Raw genomic sequence first — 23103 nt, 5'->3', positions numbered from 1 at the left:
AGCTCCTGTATATCAACCTGCAACTAGCACAGCTGTGCTGGTTGGCGTCAATGGGAGTTGTAGTCCAAAACACCTGGAGGTTTCCCATTTGGCAAAGGCTGGTATATAGCAAAATGTCATTGTCTGCCAAGTCATGGCAGCAAAAGGCTAGTGTTGGGGACCATTTGCCAAGCCCTTGTAGAGCACAGTAGGGATGTTCCACATGTGGTAGACTGAACTGCCGGTAGGCAACCTTGCTTTGGACAAGAGCTTGAGGAGCTAAATCATCTTGGCCAGAGGATATTAGTCCCTTGCTGACTATTCAGTGTAAATCATTGACAAATCTCTGAATCCCATTGGCATAATTATGGCACTGGGGTGGGTTCTCCTATTCCTTTGGTGTTGAGTCACGCAATTACAGTAATTCCTTCTATGGGTGTTTTAAGGTACTCAAATGCAATGATTATGTTAAGCTTCAAAGCGTGATTGTGATTTCCATAAACCAGGTGTGTAGTTTCCTACCCTTTGGCTGGTGCCCTAGATTGAGTATTTAAACTGCACGCATCTCCCCTCCAACCCAGCACAAGTCACATCATCTCAGCCTTTCTGTAGTGTGGTATCCAATGAAGACATGTTCAAAGCATACCCATCAGTGGACTTAAGTTCATTTATTTCTAAGGGTCTGTTCTGAGTATGACTTGGTCAAATGCCACCACAGCCAGAGTGAGCAATCAGGCTTCTGTCTATCTGTCTTGTCTCTTCCTTCCTTTCCCTCTAGTCTTCAAAGTTGCCATCAAGGCGAAACTGCTGACTTTCTGTTCGGTTCCTATCAGTAGTCCTTTTGCTCTGTTGCAGATAAACGGAACAGTCACAGAAAATATGTCATTGACAGATGCCAAGACCCTAATAGAAAGGTCAAAGGGCAAGTTGAAGATGGTGGTTCAAAGGGATGAACGAGCAACTTTGCTGAATGTCCCAGATCTTTCTGATAGTATTCACTCAGTCAATGCTTCAGAAAGAGATGGTGAGTACGGATCTGTTTGTCTTTAAAGGTAGAAACAGGGTTGTTCTTATATTCCAGTTCCACAAAGATGTAAAATGTTAAATGTAGCAAGACTCGGAGTGTGTGTATAGACAAGGGAGATGGGGTGGATTTTTCAGCTGGTACAAACATTGGTCATTAGAATTGCATGCCTTAAAAATATATATATCAGTGGTTTCTCAATATTGCACAAGTAGAATTATAGTTCACACATAATGCAAAGCCATGGTTTGTTTCACCAACAAGTGGCTTGTTTGAACATCTGAACACAGCCCAGCAGACGAACCATTGCCTGATTTCTGCCAAACAAACCACAATGTGAAGCCATGGTTTGTTGTTGGCTTATGAGTGGTCACTTACTTTAACTACAGTTTAGCATTTACGTTCTAACGCAACAGCCTCGCTTAACTATAGTATCCCTGGCCATCCCACACCAGATGCTTGCCAAGCTACAGAAGCACCAGGCAAGAGCAGCTGGGAAGCAGACAAAGCTTTGAAGAAGGAAGCCTGTGAGGCAACTTGTGGTTTGTTGAAACCATGGTTAAACACGCCCACACCATGGCTTAGCATTGTATGCAAATTTAGCCAGTACAAGTGATTGGGGGGGGGGTGTAGATGGTCCAATACACTTCATATAATAAGTTCTGCAAAACCTTATATCCATTTTGGGCAGGTCATGTCATCATTTTTTATAAATCATTTCATGGAAAAAACAACTTTTATTTAACAGACATTTCAGAAATTCAGTCGCTGGCATCCGATCATTCCAACCGATCACATGACAGGCCCCGCCGCAGTCGTTCACGATCTCCTGACCAGAGGTCAGAGCCTTCAGACCATTCCAGACATTCTCCACAGCAGCCCAGCAATGGCAGGTGATGGTAGCCTTGTACTATTTTAAATTGACTTGTTAAACAAAATAGTAGACTAGACGCTTGGGAATATGTGTGCAGTATTTAGGTGCATGGCAGGCCAGCTATGTAGTTGCATGGTGCAGCAATTAATGGAATCCAAAGGCTTGACGCCGCAGGCATAACCTACCTACAAAATGTTAAACTGCCTGAATTTTGCATTGTTTGTTTGTGTCTGACTTGCTCTGGTTAGCCCAAGCGAGACAGGAGTGAGTAATGACGCTTCTGTATGTAGCCTGAGAGGGAGGAGATTTCAGGTTTGTGCTTGTATACAATTTCTGTTTTGACTTGTACACTCAAACACATGTGCTTGCTTTTGTGGGGGGGGGCTAACACAAACCATTCCCCAGATTAAAGGTGGAAATGGCCATTTGGCGAGTATTTCATGTTTTAATATTGCAGATTCATTTCCCACCCTTTTCTTTTGCTATTCGTATCTGGACCCAGTTCTAGGTGCTAGGCGATACTTTTAAAGTCTTCTGTGGCAGGGATGGGGAGCCTGTGGCCTCCAGATGTCACCCCCGCCAAGATGGCAAGTAGGAATTGTGGGAGTTGAAGTCTGACAGCATCTGGAGGGCCCCTGGCTCTCCACCCCTGCTCCACAGTTAAGGGCCAACCCCCCTTTCCTGGCTCCCACATGCGTCGGTGGGGCGCCTGTAAGCGTGCCCCACCCTCTTATGCCCTGCCCCTGTTACACCTTCTTCTGGGTCCCAAAGGACCCCTGCATCCACGATTGCACATCAATTGGATGTTCTTAAAATGGCCGCTGCCATCTCCTTGCTCCACCATCCTGAGAGATTCACCTGGTTTTAAAGCACAAGAGAGGAGCCAGGCCAAGGTTATGAAGCTCCCTATCCAAGGCAGTCTGCTTGGCTCACACTTGGCTGGTGGTGTTACATCACTTTGCTGTGACATTTATTATGTGTTTAACAAGCGGCTGTTGTATTCTAATGCCGCCCTTTTTCAGTGCCTGCTGAAAAAAATTCTATTCTGCCAGGCCTGTGCCAGCAATTAAGAATACATCATTCCACAATGGTTAATTGATGTCTGTTTTAAAATTTTTATGGTTTTATTTTTTCTTGCTGCAAACAGCACTGACATTTTTAATGATACAACTATACAAATATTCTAATAAATGAGCAGGCAGTGGAGGTAGTCCCTGGGTGCTGTTTGTGAGCCTTGTCCTCTTCCTGTCTTTAATGGACTCTTACCTTCAAAGGCCTGAGACAGGCATCTAGAGATAGCTTTTTAGACTTGATCTGAGACTCATTTGTAGAGATACTGATAACCATGGTTTATTGGTAATTGCTGCTATTGCATAGCTGTGTTTTTGTGCTGTAAAAATTCTGTGTTCAGGATTGTTCAGTATTTTTTTATTTGATATTTGAGTTGTTATCAATTTCAGAAGGTGAGCTATAAAACTGGAATATTTTTTAAGTCTCTTCATCTGTCTTGATTCCTTTCAGCTTTTTGCTCTATTTAGGTGCTTTATTAGAAATTGGCATCTAGCTCTCCACTGCTGGAGACACGAATCTGGGCTAGATGGCTTGTCTTGGGAAAGGCAGTTCTTGTGGGTGTTCAGAATTATCATCTGTGTCAGAACCATTTTTTGGAAACCATCTCCTCCAGTAAAAGAGCTTTTGCCCACCAGTCCCAAAAGGCACCCGTGAGGTTTCACACAGACTTATGAAAGAGGCAGAAAGTGTTCCTGGGGACAGGGCTCAGATGCCATTCACATTCTTGTGACACTGGGAGCATACAAGGATTAAATGGGGAGTGTTGTGTGTCTGAATTGTGTGCATTTGATTGGCAGGACGGAAATTTGTTAAGAAATGAGCTGCCACTGATGAAACAAACATGAAGCTGACTTCACTTTTTGTGACTGAAGGTTATTTTAAAATGCTGCAGCATTAAGCATCCTTTTTATATATAAAAAACCCTTCCTGACACAGCACAGATGTTAGAAGTAAAAGCAATACTGGCAGAACACATACACAGCGAAATAACACCTTTGATGACTCATGGGAAATGCAGCTGTAATTTTTAACAGCATTCTGTCACCTAGGAACAATGAGAGTGTCAAGACACTTCATGTATCTTAAAAACTGGGGAAGCTGAATGCTTACTAGAAAGTTAAAAAAATTGGGATGAGCTGCCATTCTTACGTGGGGGGGGGGACTTTGACTGCATCTTTATTTTCCTTGTTGAAAGCTATACCTTGCCTTTCTGATTTGGGGCTTCCTTGTCCAGTGCATTTGGGAAGGAATTGAACCACTATTCTAGTACTGTTTACCTGCAAGAGTCTACCATCTTGTTCCTTAATTTACCTCAGTCATTCTTACTGTTGTAGCCAAAGGCCATAAAAACCATGACATTAAAGGAAAAAAGAAATTTTCAAAGCATATGCATGGTGGGGTATTAAAAAATGAACTTTCCAGCCCCAACGTATGTTTCTAAGAGGCACAGTGTTCACGAATAGGTGCAGCCAAACATCTCATTTCCCTCCTTCACTTCCTTTGTTTGTGCACATCACAGTTAGTCATTAACATCTGAACTGGGGTACAGACTATATTTTGCTTTGCTTTCCTGTCACAACAGAATTATGGTTTACGTGACAGCAAGGAAATGAGGGAGAGAACTGGAAGTGTGCAGTGGCTGAGGGGGAAAGAGTGAGCCCCAAGTTCAGGCACAAATAGCCAAACCATGGTTTGCAGTTAGATGCATGGAGCTGCCAGTGTACAGGAACTGTCAGCTGCTTCCCATTCATTCCTTTGTGGAAGATTCTTACTGTTGGTATCTGGGTGTCTGCTTTCTGGCAGTCCTGCGATGCACTTCCTCTCTGTGACATTGTCAGATTGAAGGTATGAAAGCAAATGGACTGTGAAGTCATGACTTCCCAAATGTCATTCACATAAATAACATCAAATAATTACGAGGCTGTGAAGAGGTGGGTGGGAGAGAAGAGGCTGAGGTCGATAAAGTACTGTTAGACAAAGCAGTACTTCATGCTTCAATATTTTAAGAAATCACTTAGTTGCACAGCTTAAGGACAGCAGCCATCACACTTTCACCTGGGAAGCAAGCAACCCAGCCAAACCTGGAAGAGTGCATGGTTGCAAAGTAAGGTTTGGCAGCCTACAGTCAGTAGACCAAATCTCACCACCTGAGAGATGCTCTGGGTCCCTTTTCAGTTAGCGGTCTTCAACCATTCTTCTGCATTAAAGATAAGGGAGCCCATTGCATCAGATGAAACAAGCAAGCAGATTGATTGAACCCATTGGCATGACTCACATTTTAGGTTTGTGTGGGTTCTAGCACACAAACTGAAGACAAATGTTCTAGATTAAAGGATTGGCTTGCCCATGGGAGAGGGCTGTGGCTTCCCCCATTTCAAGCAGCCAGGTTCACCTCCCTACTTCCAACAGCCAAGATAGTATTTTAAGCAGGGCTGGAAAGACACCCAACCTCCTTTCTTTGAGATCCACCACAAATCAGAAGATTTATCTGAAGGAACTAGAGACCACCACTTTGCTGAAGCTAAACAGGTCTGAATCTGCTCAGTGCTTGGATAGGAGACCTCCTGGGAACCTCGGGTTCCATTGTGGTATATGCTTAAGAAACAAAATAAAAAGGGAATAAATGCTGAGCTTGGTAGACTAGTTGTGGGATTCATCTGCAAGGCAGCTTTGTGTGTTTTGAGTAAAGCAAGCTGAAGTCCAAAAATTAGATGGTTGGGTTGGAGAGGGAGTCGGGAGTCAAAAGAGGCCTCAGATGCTGGGTCCTCCTTTCAGATTTCAGTAGCTACAATAATTCTTTGTGCAGTTTCTCCAGTGGAACCACATGCAGCAAAAAGAATGAGGACCGTTCAGAAATGCAGCCCTGGGGTAGATGACGTGTGTGTCACCCCTGCTGTTGAAGCTTACTTTTGTTATGATGTTGTCATGCTATGCGTGTCCCTGCTTCAAGAGCAGTAGCAATGTAGGGTTTGAGCAAAGAACCATGCTGGGACCTCAGTATGTTTAACTCCAAACTGTGGAAGAGGAAGTGACCACAACATTGTGCTGTGGTTTTGTATTTCCTTGTGTTTATTATAATGGATTTTGCCTATAAACGTCACTTCTTCTAGCTGTTAAGCATTTAGCATTTGTTTACAAAATCGCAAGGCGTTCCTGCATGAAGTGCTTTTTCTTCAATGTGTATACAGTATTAATAACATTGTCGCATAGTCTTTGGGTTCTTTAAACCTCAAATCAAATAATTGGTGCTTTAGTATTTGAATGCCTCCCCACCGTGCATGATGAGGATGATAATAATAATAATAATAATAATAATAATAATAATAATAATAATAATACAGTTTATTATTTATACCCCACCCATCTGGCATAACTTGGTGGCAGCTCTGTTCCTTTTCTGAAAAACTGCTGTGTTTACAAAAGCTGTGCTTGACTTCAGACATGGCCATCCAACCACTGACTTATTGCTGTTTGCAGTGTGGATATTGAGGCAGCGGTGCCATCTAGCTGTAGCAGATTGATTGTATGGTGGCAAAGAAAGCACTTTGTCTCTCCTTTCGGGAAATTTGCTAGGCATTTATGGTGGTGGACAATTGTATTAGCAAATCAAAACAAGTATTGTTTTCTCTTATTTAGTTATTAATTATATCTAAGTTAGGTTTGGCGGGGGGGTGGGGGGGAGGTAAATCTGTGTGACTTTCTAAAAATGGTTTGTTCTGTATATCCTCCGAAGGAGAACAGGGTTTCTCCCATTTTTCCTAACCCAATCTTGTGAGGTAAGCTGGACTTGAGAGACAAGCCTGCTCCAGGGTCACCCAGTGAGCTTTGTGGCTGAGTGGGAATTTGAGCCTGCAGAACTCCAGCTTCTCTCACAGGAGCCATTTCCCAGCCCCCCTTGACACTGTTTCCTTAACCCAGCAGGGGGCAACCTGTGGGGGGAGGGGGAGCTCCAGATGCTGCTGAACAACAATTTCCACCATCCCTGACCCACTGACCATGCTGTCTGGGGCTGTTGGGAATTAGATCCCAGAAACATTTGGAGTGAAACAGGTTTGCTACATAAAAAGTGAGGAAGTCTGTAGCAATTAGTGCCTGCATCTCTGAGGATCTCGCCTAATCTGTAGTAGACATTTCCACAGAAAATCCTCAGAGCAATGTCACCTGCATACTATTTTTATGACGGGTGTAATCTACAACTACTTGATTCTCTAGATTTCCTTGGTGGAATTACTGTTGAATATTTTTAAATGAAGTTTTGTTTTTTCTTGATTTAGTCTTCGAAGTAGAGAGGATGAAAGAATAGCAAAGCCAGGAGCAGTCTCCACACCTGTGAAAAATGTAGAGGAACCCACAGTTTCCAAATCACTGGAAGAATCTGTAACGGAGAGAAATGATAAGCAGACTCCGCCACTTCCTGGCAAGTATTAAGGCTACTGCCTGGTTAAATTGACTAGGATTTCTTCAGTCCAATTCAGTCTGCATGTGAGGTTAAGCAATCATTCTGAAGCAAAAACATACTCAGCATTTTTAGAAGACCTGCATCTTTGAGGCATTCCTTCATGGGGTAGAGAAAGGGTGAAGGGCTGCACCTCATGGTAGAACATCTGCTTTGCATGCAGAACGTCCCAGCTTCAATCTCCAGGTTAGGGCTGGGAATGTTCGGTCTGATGGACCAACTGTCTGGATTGCTAAAAGGCAGTAGCATCCTATGCCTCTTCTAAGATGGTCTTTATCATGTACAGGTTTTTAAGTATACACACTTAAAAAATAATAATCTGCTTGATCAATCAGGTCATGCTTTTAGTTGATCAAGAGTTGTAAAAATAGATCAGTTTGATTTATTAAGTGTTGCAACCCCTGGTATGTCTAGCTATACTACCGTACTGCAGCAGTTGAGGATTTTATTCATTTATTTATTTACTTCCTATCCTTTTCCTAAGGTCCCCAGGACAGGTCACAAGATTAAAACACATTAAAACACATTAAAAAACAGTTTAAAACAATAAAAAGTGGGTCCTAAAAACATACACCTCAAGTGTCAATAGGCCAGGTAAAGAAGTGTGTCTTCCTCATTCTCCAGAAGCTGCGTAATGAAGAGGCCAGGCACACCACTGTGAGGAGGGAGTTTCACCACTGAGAAGGCCCTCCTAGGCTGCTGCCTGCCCTCTAAAAAGTGCTCATGACTTCAAATATAAAGTCGGATTTTATTTCTTCTAGTCTAATTAGCTGCAACTCAAGTTGGGCTTACCCCATTTGAAAAAAATATATTAATTCCTCATGTTTAAAACCTATAGTTCCAGTGCCACTGCTTCGCTGCCCCCAGCACTTAAAAACATCTCATTGTACAGTTCAGACAATTCTTACCTCATCTCTCTCCTGCATGATGCCGCTCGAAGTGGATCGCTTTTTGCTATACCTTTCCGCATGGCTCTGTGCACTCCTGAAATATATTTACCTGGTTCCCTGCTATCTTGGGTTTAAGACATCCTTTAACACAACTATAATTCTGCTCATGAGTTAACTAATCTTAGGTGGTGACATTTCCCTATGACTAGCAAATCGTGGGTGTTGGTCCTGGGTAGACGTTCATCCTCTGCCCCTGCTCCTGCACCATGTTAGAGAAACATTCTAGCGCTGTTTGAATGCTGAGCTTCACATTGAATCTCAACAGAATATCTGTCCTCGGCTTTCAAGTTAAGCTCACTCCATGAAAGGGATGTAAAATATCTGAATTTGTATCAGTTTGTTTTTAAAATGTAGAAGATCAGTTTTGAACAGTAAATTAAACACAAATAAGTAATGAAAATTAAACACGGGCATCTATGTAATTACATTTTTCTATCATTTTTTAAAATGATTACCATAATATTAATTTCTATAGTCATGTTAAATTATTTTAATAAAGCAAAAGGCTGCAAGTCATATTGTACCCTCCAATTTATTGAATGCTCTCCAAGTAGACATTTAGCTTTTGTATTTTGAAGCATATACTATCTGCGGAGCTTTTTATGCAACCACAATTAAATACTGTACATTATAAATTAAAAATTCTAGTACATTAAAAATAAATGTATTACTTCCCAGTCTGTCCTCTTAAATACATAATTGTGTAGAACAGCATTTGCCAGCCTGATGCTCTCCAGATGTTTTGGACCCCTGCTTTTGGCAAGGAGCTGTATCTTTACCGGCCTCACATCTAATGATACATCTCTGATGTCAGGTACAAGGCAGAAGGGTGTAGGCGTTTGGCAGGCCTTATTTGGCTGACGGTCTGGAGGCTCCCCACCGTTGCCTTAGGCACAGCTTAGAGGCAGAAATAAAGATGTCTTAAATCTTGGTAAAATTATAAAGGATCAAACTGAGGACTTAAAAGCACTGTATTGTCCCCTGTTCTTCCTGGGATTGGATCTGAATTAATTTTGCAAAGGAGCAAGCCAAGTCATACCTGTATTTGTGTGTGCTTTTAAAATGCATTTTGTTCAATCTTCTTTTGTGCTTTCTAAACAGAACCAAAACCAGTCTATGCACAGGCGGGTCAGCCAGATGTGGATTTACCCGTTAGTCCATCCGATGGCCCTCTTCCAAACTCAACCCATGAAGATGGAATGCTTCGGTAATGGAACTCTTGCTTGTCCTTGTCTTTCACCAGATCAGCATGGGCAGTGTATCTGCCCCCTGACGGATCCGCCTGGTGGGGGGATCTGTGGTTCTGCAGGTAGCCTGGGAGTCCAGCTCCTGTTAGTTCCACGCAGCATGGCCAGTGGTGAGGAGTGATAGAAGTTGTGGTCCAGCAAAATATGGAGGGCCACAGGCTCACCTAGCACAGTGTTTCTCAAACTTGGGTTCCCAGCTGTTTTTGGACTACAACTCCCATCATCCCTAGCTAGCAGGACCCGGGGATCAGGGGTGATGGGAGCTGTAGTCCAACAGCACCTGGCCTAGTGGCTGCAGTTTGTTGAGCCAGTGTCTTCAACCTACAGTTTCATTAGGAAGTTTTTGTGCTTCCAATACTGAAGGACCCCCTTCCCCCCTTAGCTACAGTTGCCATGATTTCCTTTAATGGTCACTCCACGCATTATGTAGAAGCAAGGCTGGTTTTTCCACTAAATCACACTCTGTAGGAAGCTGAAATCCATCCTGGCTTTATTGAGCATACCTGTATGATGCAAGTGTTTTATCTTGTTCACATTGCATGCTTAGGTGTATGTATCCAAAACATAAATGTGTACAGAGGACCTATGCACTTCTGACAAACCCTCCTTTGCTCACTAAACCATCACTCAATGATTGTGTCAAAGGCAGGTCAGTGAGCAAGCTGTTAACATGCAAGTGAAGCAAACCTAAGATGGAGAAGGATCACAGCTCTGTGGCAGAGCACCAGCTTTGCATGCAGAAGGTCCCACGTTCAGTCCCCAGCATCGTCAGATAGGCCTAGGAACGTCCTCTGTCTGAAACCCGAGAGAAGCATTCGCAGGCACTGTGCACAGTAGGAAGCTGGAAGGACCAAGAGTCTCACTCTGTTTAAGGCAGCTTCCTATGTTCCTCTTGGGAGAAATGGAAGTAAAATGGCTGTTCTTTTTCCACACCACATTTTAAGCACCCATTGTTGGCCCAGGATCCTGATTTAAGGAGGCAGCTGGCATTCAGTGGAGAGGGTTGGGCAAGACCAGATTCCCAGGTACTCTAGAACAAAACAGCTCCCACTTTCCTAGTAAGTAATCATGAGCTGACTTTTAAAATAGCATAATCTGTGGCCTGTTTCCATTTTGCACCTGGAAAGTTACATGGCCTAATTTTATAATTGCCTGAAACAGGTGCAAACATAAAGGATGCCTGAAAATGGGTGGTCTCTTTCAATAAAAGCATGAGCAGGGTTGGTACTTTAGGTCTGTGTAAAGACTGATGTCTTTTTAAAAATAGTCATTCATAAAAGTATTTATTTGCTGCCCTCTCACAAAACATCTCAACATGAAAACATTGAAAGCAATACGAAACAATCATTAAAATGGCTGGATACTCAAAGGGCATTTTAGACAACTGCATAGCTCTGTTGGTATTAAAAAAATCTCCAAAGATACCTGTAAATCTAAAGTGAGGATGCCTGCTGAATCTGCTGGAAGAGTCTTCTGCAGTTTGGGAACAACAACACCGAATGCCCAACTTCTAGTTGAGGCCAGTTGGGCATCTGTAACCTGCAAGAGAACTAACAGCGCATCTGTGTGTGATCTCAGTGATCCTGCTAGGATATAAGGGCTTTTGACAGCATTTCAGAGTACATAAAGAAACTGGAAATGTAAAGGTTTTGTGGTGAGGGATGGGCTGGCAAGAGACAGTTATTAAACAATATTTCCTAATCCGTGCAGGCCAAGCATGAAGCTTGTGAAATTCAAAAAAGGAGACAGTGTGGGCTTGCGGCTGGCCGGTGGCAATGATGTCGGGATATTCGTAGCTGGTGTTCTAGAGGATAGCCCTGCTGCCAAAGAAGGCTTGGAAGAAGGAGATCAGATTCTCAGGGTAGGTGGCAATCTTGAATATTAAGATGATGATGATGATGATGATGATACAGATTTATATAGCATGCCATCAATAAACATTCCCTGGGTGGCTTGCAGGAAAATAGTAATGAAGTATAAACTAAGAATAAAAAATAAATAATCCTTGCATGGAGGTAGCATATAATTTATAAAACTAGGTTTTTGAAACGTAAAGATAAAGGACTCCTGAACAGTTAAGTCCAGTCAAAGGCAGCTATGGGATGCGGTGCTTCAGGCTGAGGGAGCCGGCGTTTGTCCACAGACAGTTTTCCAGGATATGCGGTCAACATGACTAAACCGTTTCTGGCATAGCAGTTTAAAGGCCTGGATTCATCAAAAGTTCTTCACCTAGTGCCAAAATACCCCAAAGAAGGTACCAGGCAGGCCTTTCTAGGGAATATGCCACTACCAAAAAGGTACCCAGAGCAGGGCATTCAAAGATGGTCTTAAGGTTTGGTTGTGGAGAGTTCTCAACACAATTTGCTTAGGAGAAAGAGACTATAAAGTTCATGGCACATCTGCTACGAGATACAAACATAGTAATGCAACTAGAGAGAATGTCTAGATGCACACTTGTGTTCTGTCAACTGCGTAGTAACTTTTTGAACTGTTGCTTTGCACCAGGTAAATAACGTAGACTTCACAAATATCATCAGAGAGGAAGCAGTACTGTTTCTGCTTGACCTCCCTAAAGGGGAAGAGGTAACAATTTTGGCACAGAAGAAAAAGGATGGTAAGTAACTGCCTTTTAATGAAAGGACAAAAACTATTTTGATAGACTCTCTTGGATAATAATCAAAAGAGAGCTGTCCCCAACACCGTGGATTAGCAGCAGTGGGGCTTCCTTATCCAGGTCACTTCTTTTAAAGGCTACAGTATCTGCAATCTAATACTGTTGTCTGAGTCATTGGCATTAATTAGTCCAAGGTAGTAGGCAGCAGCAAAACAGAACCAAGCTACAACATTCCTTGCCTATACCAGGTGTGTGCACACTTCAGGCTTGTGGGATCTGCTTTGTGTGAATGGAAAATGGTAGAGGTAGAGCCCATTACTTAATAAACCCCATGATGCACTTGGCAGACCTGAACGTTTAAGTATAATTTACACCTGAGTTCTTTCAAAATGGGGACTCTAGCTTTCTGATTTTGCACTGGAGCAGTGGAGTATTCCTGATCCTGATTTGTGGTGTATTTTGTATTTTGTTTTATAACTTCATTGTTAATTTTATGCTGTTCAACACATTATTTTTTCTTAATGCTAATGGTATAGACATTTTTGCAAATAAATAAAATTCAGTCCTGTCAGCTTATTCCTGTAGCTTAATGAATTGGTACATTGCAACACACCCGATAAATTAGCTTTGTTGTGCTCCCAATTCAGTGCGCCTGGCATTGAAGTGTCTCAAGAGTTCCAAGCATGTTTACTTGGGATCTTTGTTCATCCCTGACCATGGGTACATGCTGGTACTGCAATACAAATTAGTTCTCGAGTACATTCTGATAGTGCTGGAAACCATCATGCCTTTTGCCATTTTCAGGTTTTTTAACCATCTGCAGTAGGGATGGGGATCCTGTGGCTCTCCAGATATTGTTGGACTCCCGTCAGCCTTGGACAGCATGACCAGTGGTCAAGGATTATGGGAAATGTAGGCTAGCAACAACTTGGGGAACCACAGGTTCACCACTCTGACCTACAGAATTCAGCTTATTCTCAAATCTATTGTTTCGATTCAATAATAGTTTTCTGTAAGTCCTATAAAGCATTAAGTTTGTGCTTTTATTCCATTCTTGCAGTTTATCGGCGCATTGTGGAGTCAGATGTAGGAGATTCATTTTATATAAGAACTCATTTTGAATATGAGAAAGAATCTCCCTACGGGCTTAGCTTCAACAAAGGAGAGGTGTTTCGAGTGGTGGATACATTATACAATGGCAAGCTTGGATCCTGGCTGGCTATTCGGATTGGCAAGAATCACAAAGAGGTGGAAAGAGGCATTATACCCAACAAAAACAGGTATTTCAGAATAGCTCTTAGAGAAGCGTTTATTTGGCTGAACGGCTAAGCTTTTGTAAACCTGCATTGTGCTGAACTTCTTGGATGGAATTGCTGAAACTTCAGACTAGTTAATTTAAGAGTTTTGCTTTAGAACATCAATTTGCAAACTTCAAGCTCCCAGAGCTGCAATTCAGAGTACATATGCAAGGTACAGATTTGCCCTTGATAATCATAACCGTATTTTGAATGTGTGAAGATGAAGCACTGGAGATGCATGCAGCTCTTTCAACCTATAGGGCAAACAGCAGAATCCTTTTTGGATTTAACCATTTTGCTTTGCCTGGAACCAAAGTTGGTATGTGAATTGGCACATGCACAGAAAAGCCTTGGAAACTCAAGTCTAGGAGCTAAGTGAGGCTCCTGTTTCCCCCCAGTGTCAGTGTTCATTGTCCTTGTTTCTTCCACACAGAGCTGAGCAACTGGCTAGCGTGCAGTACACCCTTCCAAAGACAGCTGGTGGGGACCGTGCAGATTTCTGGAGGTTTCGGGGTCTACGTAGCTCGAAAAGAAACCTCAGGAAAAGCAGAGAGGACCTTTCTGCCCAGCCAGTTCAGACCAAGTTCCCTGCATACGAGAGAGTTGTTCTTCGAGAAGGTGGGGGTTCAAAGGAAATGGAAATGTTACTGTGATTAACATTGTTCAGGGTTTGTGTTTGGAAGGAGGGGAAAGGAAAGGAAATGGCTTGGCATATGGAACGTTAACATAAGGGTGAAGGACGAGTTGGAGAGAGCATGAAGAGATGATGATGATGATGATGATGGTGTTGATTACACTACAGTTCTAAAGATCCTGAAAGTTTCTAAGCAGTGTACACACATTAAAAGATAAGTTTCTAGCTACAGGACTCTTAATCTAATGGACATGATACAAAAGTTTGGAGGGAATATGAAATCAAGCATTAGAGCTGCTGTTCCCTCCTTAGCCAACAGCTGGGGTTGTTTGCCAGACAGAAGTGAAAAGTTGGAAGATGTGGACAATAGAAGGGATTAGTTGTGTAGGAATGGGTTTAAAGTATTTCCACTAACTGATTGCATTCATCCCAGACCTCAGCTTGCTCAAGTAAACACTTTTATTCCCTAGGCCAGTCCCCAACCTAACAAATGCCTGTGATGTTTCCTTTCCAATCTTCCAAAGAAATGGCTTGCCCTTCTGGTATTTTTGTTTCAACCCATTGTTTCAAACTCCTAACCCAGAAGGGCAAACCTTCTTTCTCCTGTTCTGTGACACTGCCTTGCATCTTTTCCCTATAAAAGTGTACTGTAAAGGTTTGGTGGTTCATACCTCAGTAATGGACAAATTCCCCTTGGCTCTGAATGGGACCTGCTCTGAATGTGTGATCTTTCTTTGGTAAGCTTTGAGAGAAAAGCTTGCCTGTTTTGCCCACCACCTAATTCAGCTCATAACGTTGGCATATGTGTGCTGACAGTGTGACACCTGGGTGCCTTGTTATATTGCCCTTGCGAGGAATGGTTGATTGGTTTCACCTGCCCCAGTAGCAGCCATGGCAGGAATTCAAGCACATGCATGCCCTGAGCAAACTCTGCTGAGGCCAAGAGAGGGCTTTAGGTTGAAAAGTGGGGAAACAGCCTCCTAAGGCCCTTGCAAGAAACAGTCAGGATAATTGGCTGACCCAGGTAGAGGTGACACTTTCCAAGCAAAAGGCTGCTTGGTTGGGTGGACTTGGTCACATAAGATTACAGTAATCAATTAGAGCTTGTTTCATCATTAATTGGCACTTAACATTAAATAACTTTGGTTATTAAACAGCAGCTGACTTCTAGCACCACTTCTGCCAACTAGTGTTTTTTGTAAAAGTAAACACTTTGATCTTAAAATGTCAGAACTCGTAGCACACTAAGATTGACATTACTGGCAGTTATTATTATTATTATTTAAAAGATGACTGACTGCTCCCAATACTCCCCTGCCGGAATCTGTTATTGCCCCTCCCCCGATCTCCCCAGTATGTGCCTTTTGAAAGAAAAAAGAATTGTCCAGACCCACTTTTGTGTTTCCGCCACACCCACTTTGCCATGCCCCCACACAGGTTCAGCCGTGGGTCAGTGCAGCCTTGGCATGAAAAACAGCCCTCCCCACTCAAAGCCATCAAATAATGTCTTGGTAGGTTTTTTGTTTTTGCTTAAAGAAGACTTACTATGATTTCCCTTTAATTCCAGCTGGATTTCTCAGGCCTGTAACAATCTTTGGACCAATTGCCGATGTTGCGCGGGAGAAACTGGCAAGAGAAGAACCAGATATTTATCAGATTGCAAGTAAGCACCTTGCCTGTCTTCTATGTCCTGTTTTCCCAGCTAAACCCCCTCCTGCTTACAGGTGCAGACCAAAGTTTTAAAACAATTCCTGGGATTAGAGAGGATTGATTTGTTTACCTGTTTACCACTTATATGCCAAAATGCCTTCTAAGCCATTAATTACTTTAAAATCAATACATAATTAAAATAAGCAGTAGCAAATCCATGGGGGATTAAGCATTCTTAATTAAAATATACAATAAAGCCATTTAAAAGCATAACTATTGGAACAGTTAAAAAAAACCTTTTAAAATAAAATCCCAAGGTCAGTTCAGGACAGTGCTTGCTTAAACAGGTGTGTCTTCAGGAGCCGGTGGGATGCCAATGCTGATGGGGCCCCTCATATTTCAGCATGGAGTGCATTATGCAACCCTGGTGGCACACTGTATATGAGGAGACAATGACTTGAGAGCATAGATGAGAAGTTTGCACTCTCTTATGCCAATAATTAAATGGTGATGAAACACCCAAGCAGGTTAAGTGAGGTGTCTGTAATATCAGTGGCTTCCTCATTTATGTGGCAGAAAAGAATTTTAAAATATAACACACATGAATATCTAGTTGTTGTAAATGCTCTGACATTGGAAAACAACGCTGCTTTATTGTGTCAGACCATTCACAGTCTTGCCTGCTGCTGACTACCAGAGAACCAACAGCTCTGCAGATGTTGCTGGACTTCAACTCCCATCATCCCAGGCCACTTGTCATGTGGACTGGGGTTGATGGGAGTTATCGAGTCCAAAAGTGTCAGGAGAGGCATAGCTCCCCACACCTGGTCTACTCTAGCCAACAGCACTAGGTTCTCTGACAGAGGTGTTTCCCCATACCTGTTCCTTTTTAAGTGCTGGTGCTGGGGAAAGAACACGGGGCCTTCTGCACACAAAGCATGTGTTCCACCACCAAGCTGTTAATCAGCAGCCCAAGCTGTCTCTGCAAGAAGATGAGTGGTGTATTTGTGTGGTTCAGAGTAAAGCTGGTGTGTTTCCCATAGTTTTCTTGCACATTCAGCTAGGCCTGGGAGATATATCATCATATTGCCCAGGACCGGTATGAGGAACAGACCATGATGTCGGCTTCTCTCAGTGCTATATTGCTGGTGAATCCACCACCGCTCCTGAGTCCCTCTACTAGCAGAGGCTGCTGGAGGGAGTCAATAGAGGGACTCGAGCAGTGGTGGTTTCACCAGCGATATATCACTGAGAGAAGCTGACAGCCCACTTTGCCCTCATACTGCACAGAGGGAGAAAAAAGCTGTATTGGTGAGGTGCCGATAATGCTTGTTCCTCCCTCTGCATCTTTAAACTGCTTGATAGCGGAGTGTGCAGCTGCCCTTGCCTCAGTCAAGCAGTTAAAGCCGGCGGTGTGGTGGGGGCTCCGTGAAACTGCTCAGCTGAGGGGAGTGTGGTTGCGGCTCCCTGCAGTGAGCAGGTAAAAGAGCCCCGGTGCTGCACCCATTCATGGGTTCCCTCCCCCAGCTGAGCAGCCCAAAGCAGCCCCAGTGCTCCTGCTGAGCAGCAAAAGCACCAGGACTGTCTCAGCTGGGGGGGGGGGCATTCCCTCCTCCCAGCTGAGCGGCACAAACAAGCTGCATTGTCCCAGTCCATGAGCCTCAGTGAAACTGCCTCAGCTCTTGGGGTGAGATCTGGGGCAGTTTTACCCAGTGTCCCGTGGGCAGAGGCCACTGAATCTTGTTTTTTCAACATTGTGGTATATCGCCAAACCATGATGTTTGGCTGGCAATACACCCTGATGTTGAAAAGCTGATATTGCCCAGCCCTACACTCAGCACCCCAGAATGCATAAGCAATACTGTTCTGCCCTTACCATGAAAGAAGTGACTTTGGAAAATGATGTTTGAAAGCTTATAGAAGATTTTCAAAGAAGAAATTTCATAATCTTGTTACAGGCAGTAAAAATGTTACATGTAACTGACCCACAGCTGTTGATTAACTGTTTTCTCTTTAACAGAAAGTGAACCAAGGGATGCTGGTACAGACCAGCGTAGTTCGGGCATTATTCGTCTGCACACAATCAAACAGATAATTGACAGAGTAAGTGAGTAAATGCTCATTTGTATGTTTCTTGTTGGGTCAGCAGGTATTGTAGTGCCTTTCATGCAGGAACACAGAAGATGATAAAACCATTTTAAGGAACACATTAGCCACAAATTACTGAAAGTATGGGAAATGCAGGACATGGCATGGCAAGGTGTAATTTAGACATTGCTGCTGCAGTGTGAAAGCTGTGTTTCTGTGGTTTCACCCATGATGATGCTGGGATGAAATGCCACACACAGCCATGTGGTGGGGATCATTGTACAGATCCTTGCCAAGTGCCCATCTCCCCAGATCCTGGCAAGAATTGTGTGGCCAGGTCCTGTGCAATTGTCCTGCCCCTTCCCCAGCCTAGTACCCTCCCGGTGTGTTGGACCACAGTTCCCATCAGCCTCCTCTTTCCACACCCTGCACCTCCCAGTTTGCTACAGCAACCCCTGGCTGAGCTTTGGATTTGGCACCTCTTCTTCCTGCTTGCTTGCTTCCTTTTTGGTGATCTCTGACCTTCATATGAGGTTCAAATGTAGTTCTTTGTAAATTTCAAAGAAAAATGCCAGTGGTATCCTTCCAGGTTCAGCAAATAGTCTACTTCCAAAGTGCTTTTTACGCATGTGTGCTTGCATCTTCATTGACTAGCTAATCCTCTCTGCAGAAAGAACTAAACTGCCACTTGTGCTAAATGTTAAAGAAAACCCCTCTTCTGTCCACTTGCTAAATATGCAGGATAAGCGTGGTATACATTTTTGAGGACCTACAACACTAAATCCTTGACCTGCTTAATAAATTATGCTTCAGATAGAATTGAATTTCACACAGCAATCTGGAAAAAAGTAACCCGCATCTTAGTGTTTTTCTCAGAGAACTCTAAATTTTAAATATCTATAATGATGGTTAGGCTCAAACATGAAGATGGACTCAACGCTTAAAATCATTCTGTTGTTTTATTGTTCTGTTCAACCTTTCTCAACAATCCTTACATTTTCAGACCTCCCATATCTGCCTTTGTATTCTCTGTTGACTGCAGAATTAATCTTCAAGGTGTCCAGCTTCACTCTTCCCCCTGCCTCCCCTTTCCTGGTAATTGACTCTTCTACCTGCCTCTGGCTTTTCTGCTCTTGAATACAGCTGCAGATGTGAAAATAGTTTAAAATAATTGATTTTTGTGGAATCAGTTAGATTAAAGGTGGCAAGTTTGAAATCTAATGATGCACACTTTTAGGAGGCTTTAGAGAACAGGTCAAGAGCCCTTGTTTTCCTGGGTTGTCTGACGGCTTTGTTCAATCTTTTCTGTTTCTCAGGACAAGCACGCCTTATTAGATGTCACTCCAAATGCAGTGGACCGCCTGAATTATGCACAGTGGTATCCCATTGTGGTGTTCTTGAACCCTGATTCAAAGCAGGGCGTGAAAACTATGAGGATGAGGCTCTGCCCAGAATCCCGGAAAAGTGCCAGAAAGTTATATGAGAGGGCCCACAAGCTACGGAAAAACAACCACCACCTCTTCACAGGTGAGGGCACCAGGACAGAGAAGAAGGCTGAGGAGGGAATGGGGAGGGAATGAGTGAAAGAATGCATTGTTTTTCTTTCACTATGTGCTTACAACAAAATTTAATAGGGGATTGGGCAAATTCATGGAGGATAATGGTTACTAGCCATGATGGCTGTATTCTGTCCCGACAGCCGGAGGCTGTAATGCTTCTGTATACAGTGGTACCTCGGGTTACAAACGCTTCGGGTTACATGTTTTCAGGTTGCAGACCACGGGAAACCCAGAAGTACCGGAAAGGGTTACTTCCAGGTTTCGCCGCATGCGCAGAAGCACTAAATCGCATCACACGCGTGCGCAGACGCAGCGCTGCAGGTTACGAACACAGCGGGTTGCGGACGTGCCTCCGTCACGGATTACATCCGCAACCCGAAGTTCCACTGTACAAGTTGTTGGAAGCCACAGGAGAGGGAAGTGCTCTTGTCTTCAGGTTCTGCGTGCCAATGGCCTGTCTAGTCCAGCACCATCATCTTACAGTGGCCAACTAGATGCCCATAGGAAGCCTGCAAGCTGGACTTGAGCACAAAAGCACTCTGCCCACCTACAATTCCCAGCAGCTGGTATTCAAAGACATTACTGCCCCAGACACAGTGCCATTTTCCATAGTTTTGGCGTTGTTTTGACAAAACCTCATTCAAACTCTGTATTCTTCTTTTTAGCTACTATTAACTTGAATTCAATGAACGATGGCTGGTATGGAGCTCTTAAGGAAGCGATTCAGCAGCAGCAGAATCAGCTGGTGTGGGTTTCAGAAGGAAAGGTATGGAATCTATTTTTGGTTTTGTTTTCTAAGCTGTTGCAGTGTAGTGGTGACATTTAAATGGACCTGTCTGCCTTTTCATTTGGGGTTGATAATTTTGAATAAGTTATGGGAAGGTTTGTATTGGCATAATATGGGCAGTATCTTATTCTCAGCTACGTCTTCGGCATGGATTCATCAATTTCTTCTAGTGAGGCATCTCAAAGCAATTTATAGTATAATAGAACATGTATTAAAGCAATTGCAGATACAGAAGCAATCTAAATACAAAAACTTCATATAAAACAATTTTTAAAACCCAACAATAATTACATGCATAAAATCAGTTTCAAATCCAATGCATATACAAACCTGAATAACATTATCCACTTGGAAGGCTTATTGAAAGAGGAAATTTTTCAAGACTGTTGGTGCCTCTCTTGTGTGTGGATGGCGCCATTTTGGCTACCTAAGGACTGGCACTTCCTCTGAACCTTAGAAAAAGAAGCAAATGATGTTTGCAGATTCCTAAAATTCAGCTTTTGAAAGTGGTTGAATTATGCCTTCTCAGAGAGGCAAGAGTAGATAATTGAGGGGCAAGGGATAGCCTCTGTGAAGGGGACCCCTGGGAGTGTGCAGGATGTGTCTGTGCTGATCTCCATTGATCCCCTTGCAGCTCCTTGCTCTGTACAAACCCTTTTTCTGCCCCAAATGTTTGTCCTAGTATGGCGTAGCATCCACTGCAGCATAGGATCCCTAAACTGCCTACATGCTTACCCAGTGCCTTTCTAGTGCTGACAGGCATTTCACTAGTTTCTGTGTATTATGTAAGGCTTTCTTCTTTTCTTTTCTTTTTTTGGGTGACTGTTAATATATATTGAACTGACATTTTCAGGGCAGCAATTCATTGCAATTCAAAGATCTGTCATGAGAAGTAATAGCTAATTTGCAATCCAATTGCTTCGAGTATAGCTGGGGTGATTTGTCATTCCAGTATTGGTTTACTTTTAATTTCATTCCCTGTGTTAGGACTACTTTGGGGGTTTTGAGTTCAGACAGTGTGTTGACCCTGCAAAATAAGGGACACAAACAAAGTAAACTTGAGCAACATGTAATCCTTAACATTCTAAGTTTTTTTGAGCTCTGAGCTTTACAAGGAAAGGTGCTGAGAACTAGCATTGAGAACCAGCCTTGTTGTGTCCAGGGTGATGGATGACGCTTGCATCTTTTGTTGTTCAGAGCAAAGGAAAGGAAGAAAAGAGAAGAATAAGCTTTAATTAGATTACGCATGCTTAAGCCTTGCCCAGAACAATGGCTCATTAATTACAACTGGCCAGGATCCCATCCCCGGCACGTAACACCTTGAGCAGGAGAGGTGAGGTGGAGGGTGGGACACAGGAAACCCAAGATGAGACTTAAGAGTTGGTGACTGTAACCACCAGCCTGGCAGCAGGCAGCAAGGACAGCGAATGTGGGTTCTCGGTTGCTTTCCATGGCGGCAGCTGATACTTGGCAACTGGCTGAGGGGATTCTAGGAATCTGGGTTATGGGAAACTTATCTCCTTGCTCTGCCTTCACTGCACCAGTGCACAGGATGGAGGAGGAGGTGTCAGGTGTCATTAGCCCCTCCCCCCCGTTACCTTTCCTTATCTGTGGCCCAAATCCTGTCAGCTGATATTTTAGATCATGGAAATACGTTCATAAAAAAAACAAACCATAAGGCTACACATCCTGGTAGGATCATAGGGACTACCTTGTGCTAAGGTCAAGCCACTCCTCCTCCTTGCTCAGCATTGTCATCACTGATTGACAGCGGCAGCTCTCCAGGGATTCAGGCAGGTTCTCCCCAGCCCTTCTTGGAGGCACCATGGATCGAGCCCAAGGCCTTTTGCATGTGAAGCCTGCGCACTGTACCGCTGAGCTGAGGGCCCTCCTAGTGGTCTGTAACCTTTGAAATCTCTTTCTCTTAAGATTCAGGTGCAGGCGAGTTAATCTTCATTCTGCACAGAAAGACATGGTGTTAGAATTTAGAACAGCAACTCTTCCTCCCCTCCCCCCCCCAGCCATGTAAACACCCAACCCTCATGTGTTTGACACAGGCAGATGGTGCTACTAGCGACGACCTTGACCTCCACGACGATCGCCTGTCCTACCTGTCGGCTCCAGGCAGCGAGTACTCCATGTACAGCACAGACAGCAGACACACCTCTGACTACGAGGACACAGACACAGAAGGCGGGGCCTACACGGACCAGGAGCTGGACGAGACACTCAACGACGATGTCGGGACTCCTCCTGAATCAGCCATTACGCGGTCCTCTGAACCCGTGAGAGAAGATACATCAGGGGTGCATCATGATAGTCAGGCATACGTTCCTTATGCTGCCGCTCAAGCTCAACCACAACCAAACCACCGGATAGAGTCTCCTGGGTTTAAAACAAGTGCTGCTCAACCGGTAAGGAAGAAATACTTGCCTGCAGGTTTTAAGCAATAAGATTACATACAAAGCCCAGCAATTTTCTCCCTTGGGTGCATAAAATGTGGTCCCAGTTGGTTTTCATAGCTTTTTGGTTTTTACTCTACCTTAGACACTTCTCCTTCTCAGTCGTTTGTTTGTTTGTTTGTTTGTTTGTTTGTGTGCATTGAGTGTTTAGGAGCATTGCCTTCTAAATGGTGCATTGAATAGCTATCATTTCGTTTTGCAAGCCCTGTGGGTTCTACCATTTGAACACTGGATTCACATAGTTGGCATTTTCGTTGTTGAGGGGGGGCACATGCTCTTCAGTTGCCTTTTTAAAAAGAAATAAATAAAAGGATCAGCACTTTTAAAGAACATGACTCCCATGCTGGCTTCATGGTACAAGAAAGTCTGGCAACTAGTATTAGCAGAGACGCTAACCCCAAAAATAAAAA

The 23103-nt window shown here is 43.5% G+C and overlaps 1 protein-coding gene across 11 annotated transcripts in view; it reads left to right on the top strand.

Annotated features, from left to right (window-relative positions):
- The window catches only part of TJP1 (tight junction protein 1), a 360820-nt gene that overhangs the window by 314593 nt on the left and 23124 nt on the right, over positions 1-23103 (top strand). For all 11 annotated transcript variants that reach the window (XM_081887560.1, XM_081887563.1, XM_081887562.1 and 8 more), the window contains 13 exons: positions 835-1003; positions 1752-1896; positions 7223-7365; positions 9456-9561; positions 11312-11462; positions 12107-12215; positions 13276-13495; positions 13947-14131; positions 15715-15810; positions 17818-17900; positions 19202-19412; positions 20110-20210; positions 22289-22645. In XM_081887560.1, coding sequence (XP_081743686.1) covers positions 835-1003; positions 1752-1896; positions 7223-7365; positions 9456-9561; positions 11312-11462; positions 12107-12215; positions 13276-13495; positions 13947-14131; positions 15715-15810; positions 17818-17900; positions 19202-19412; positions 20110-20210; positions 22289-22645 — 2076 coding nt within the window. The remainder of the gene's footprint in view (positions 1-834; positions 1004-1751; positions 1897-7222; positions 7366-9455; positions 9562-11311; positions 11463-12106; positions 12216-13275; positions 13496-13946; positions 14132-15714; positions 15811-17817; positions 17901-19201; positions 19413-20109; positions 20211-22288; positions 22646-23103) is intronic.

The sequence above is a fragment of the Podarcis melisellensis genome (assembly GCF_964234715.1).
Source record: "Podarcis melisellensis genome assembly, chromosome: 14".
NCBI classification, from domain to species: Eukaryota; Metazoa; Chordata; class Lepidosauria; order Squamata; family Lacertidae; genus Podarcis; species Podarcis melisellensis.
The sequence above is the reverse complement of the archived record's forward strand: the minus strand, read 5'-3'. Positions and strand labels throughout refer to the sequence as shown.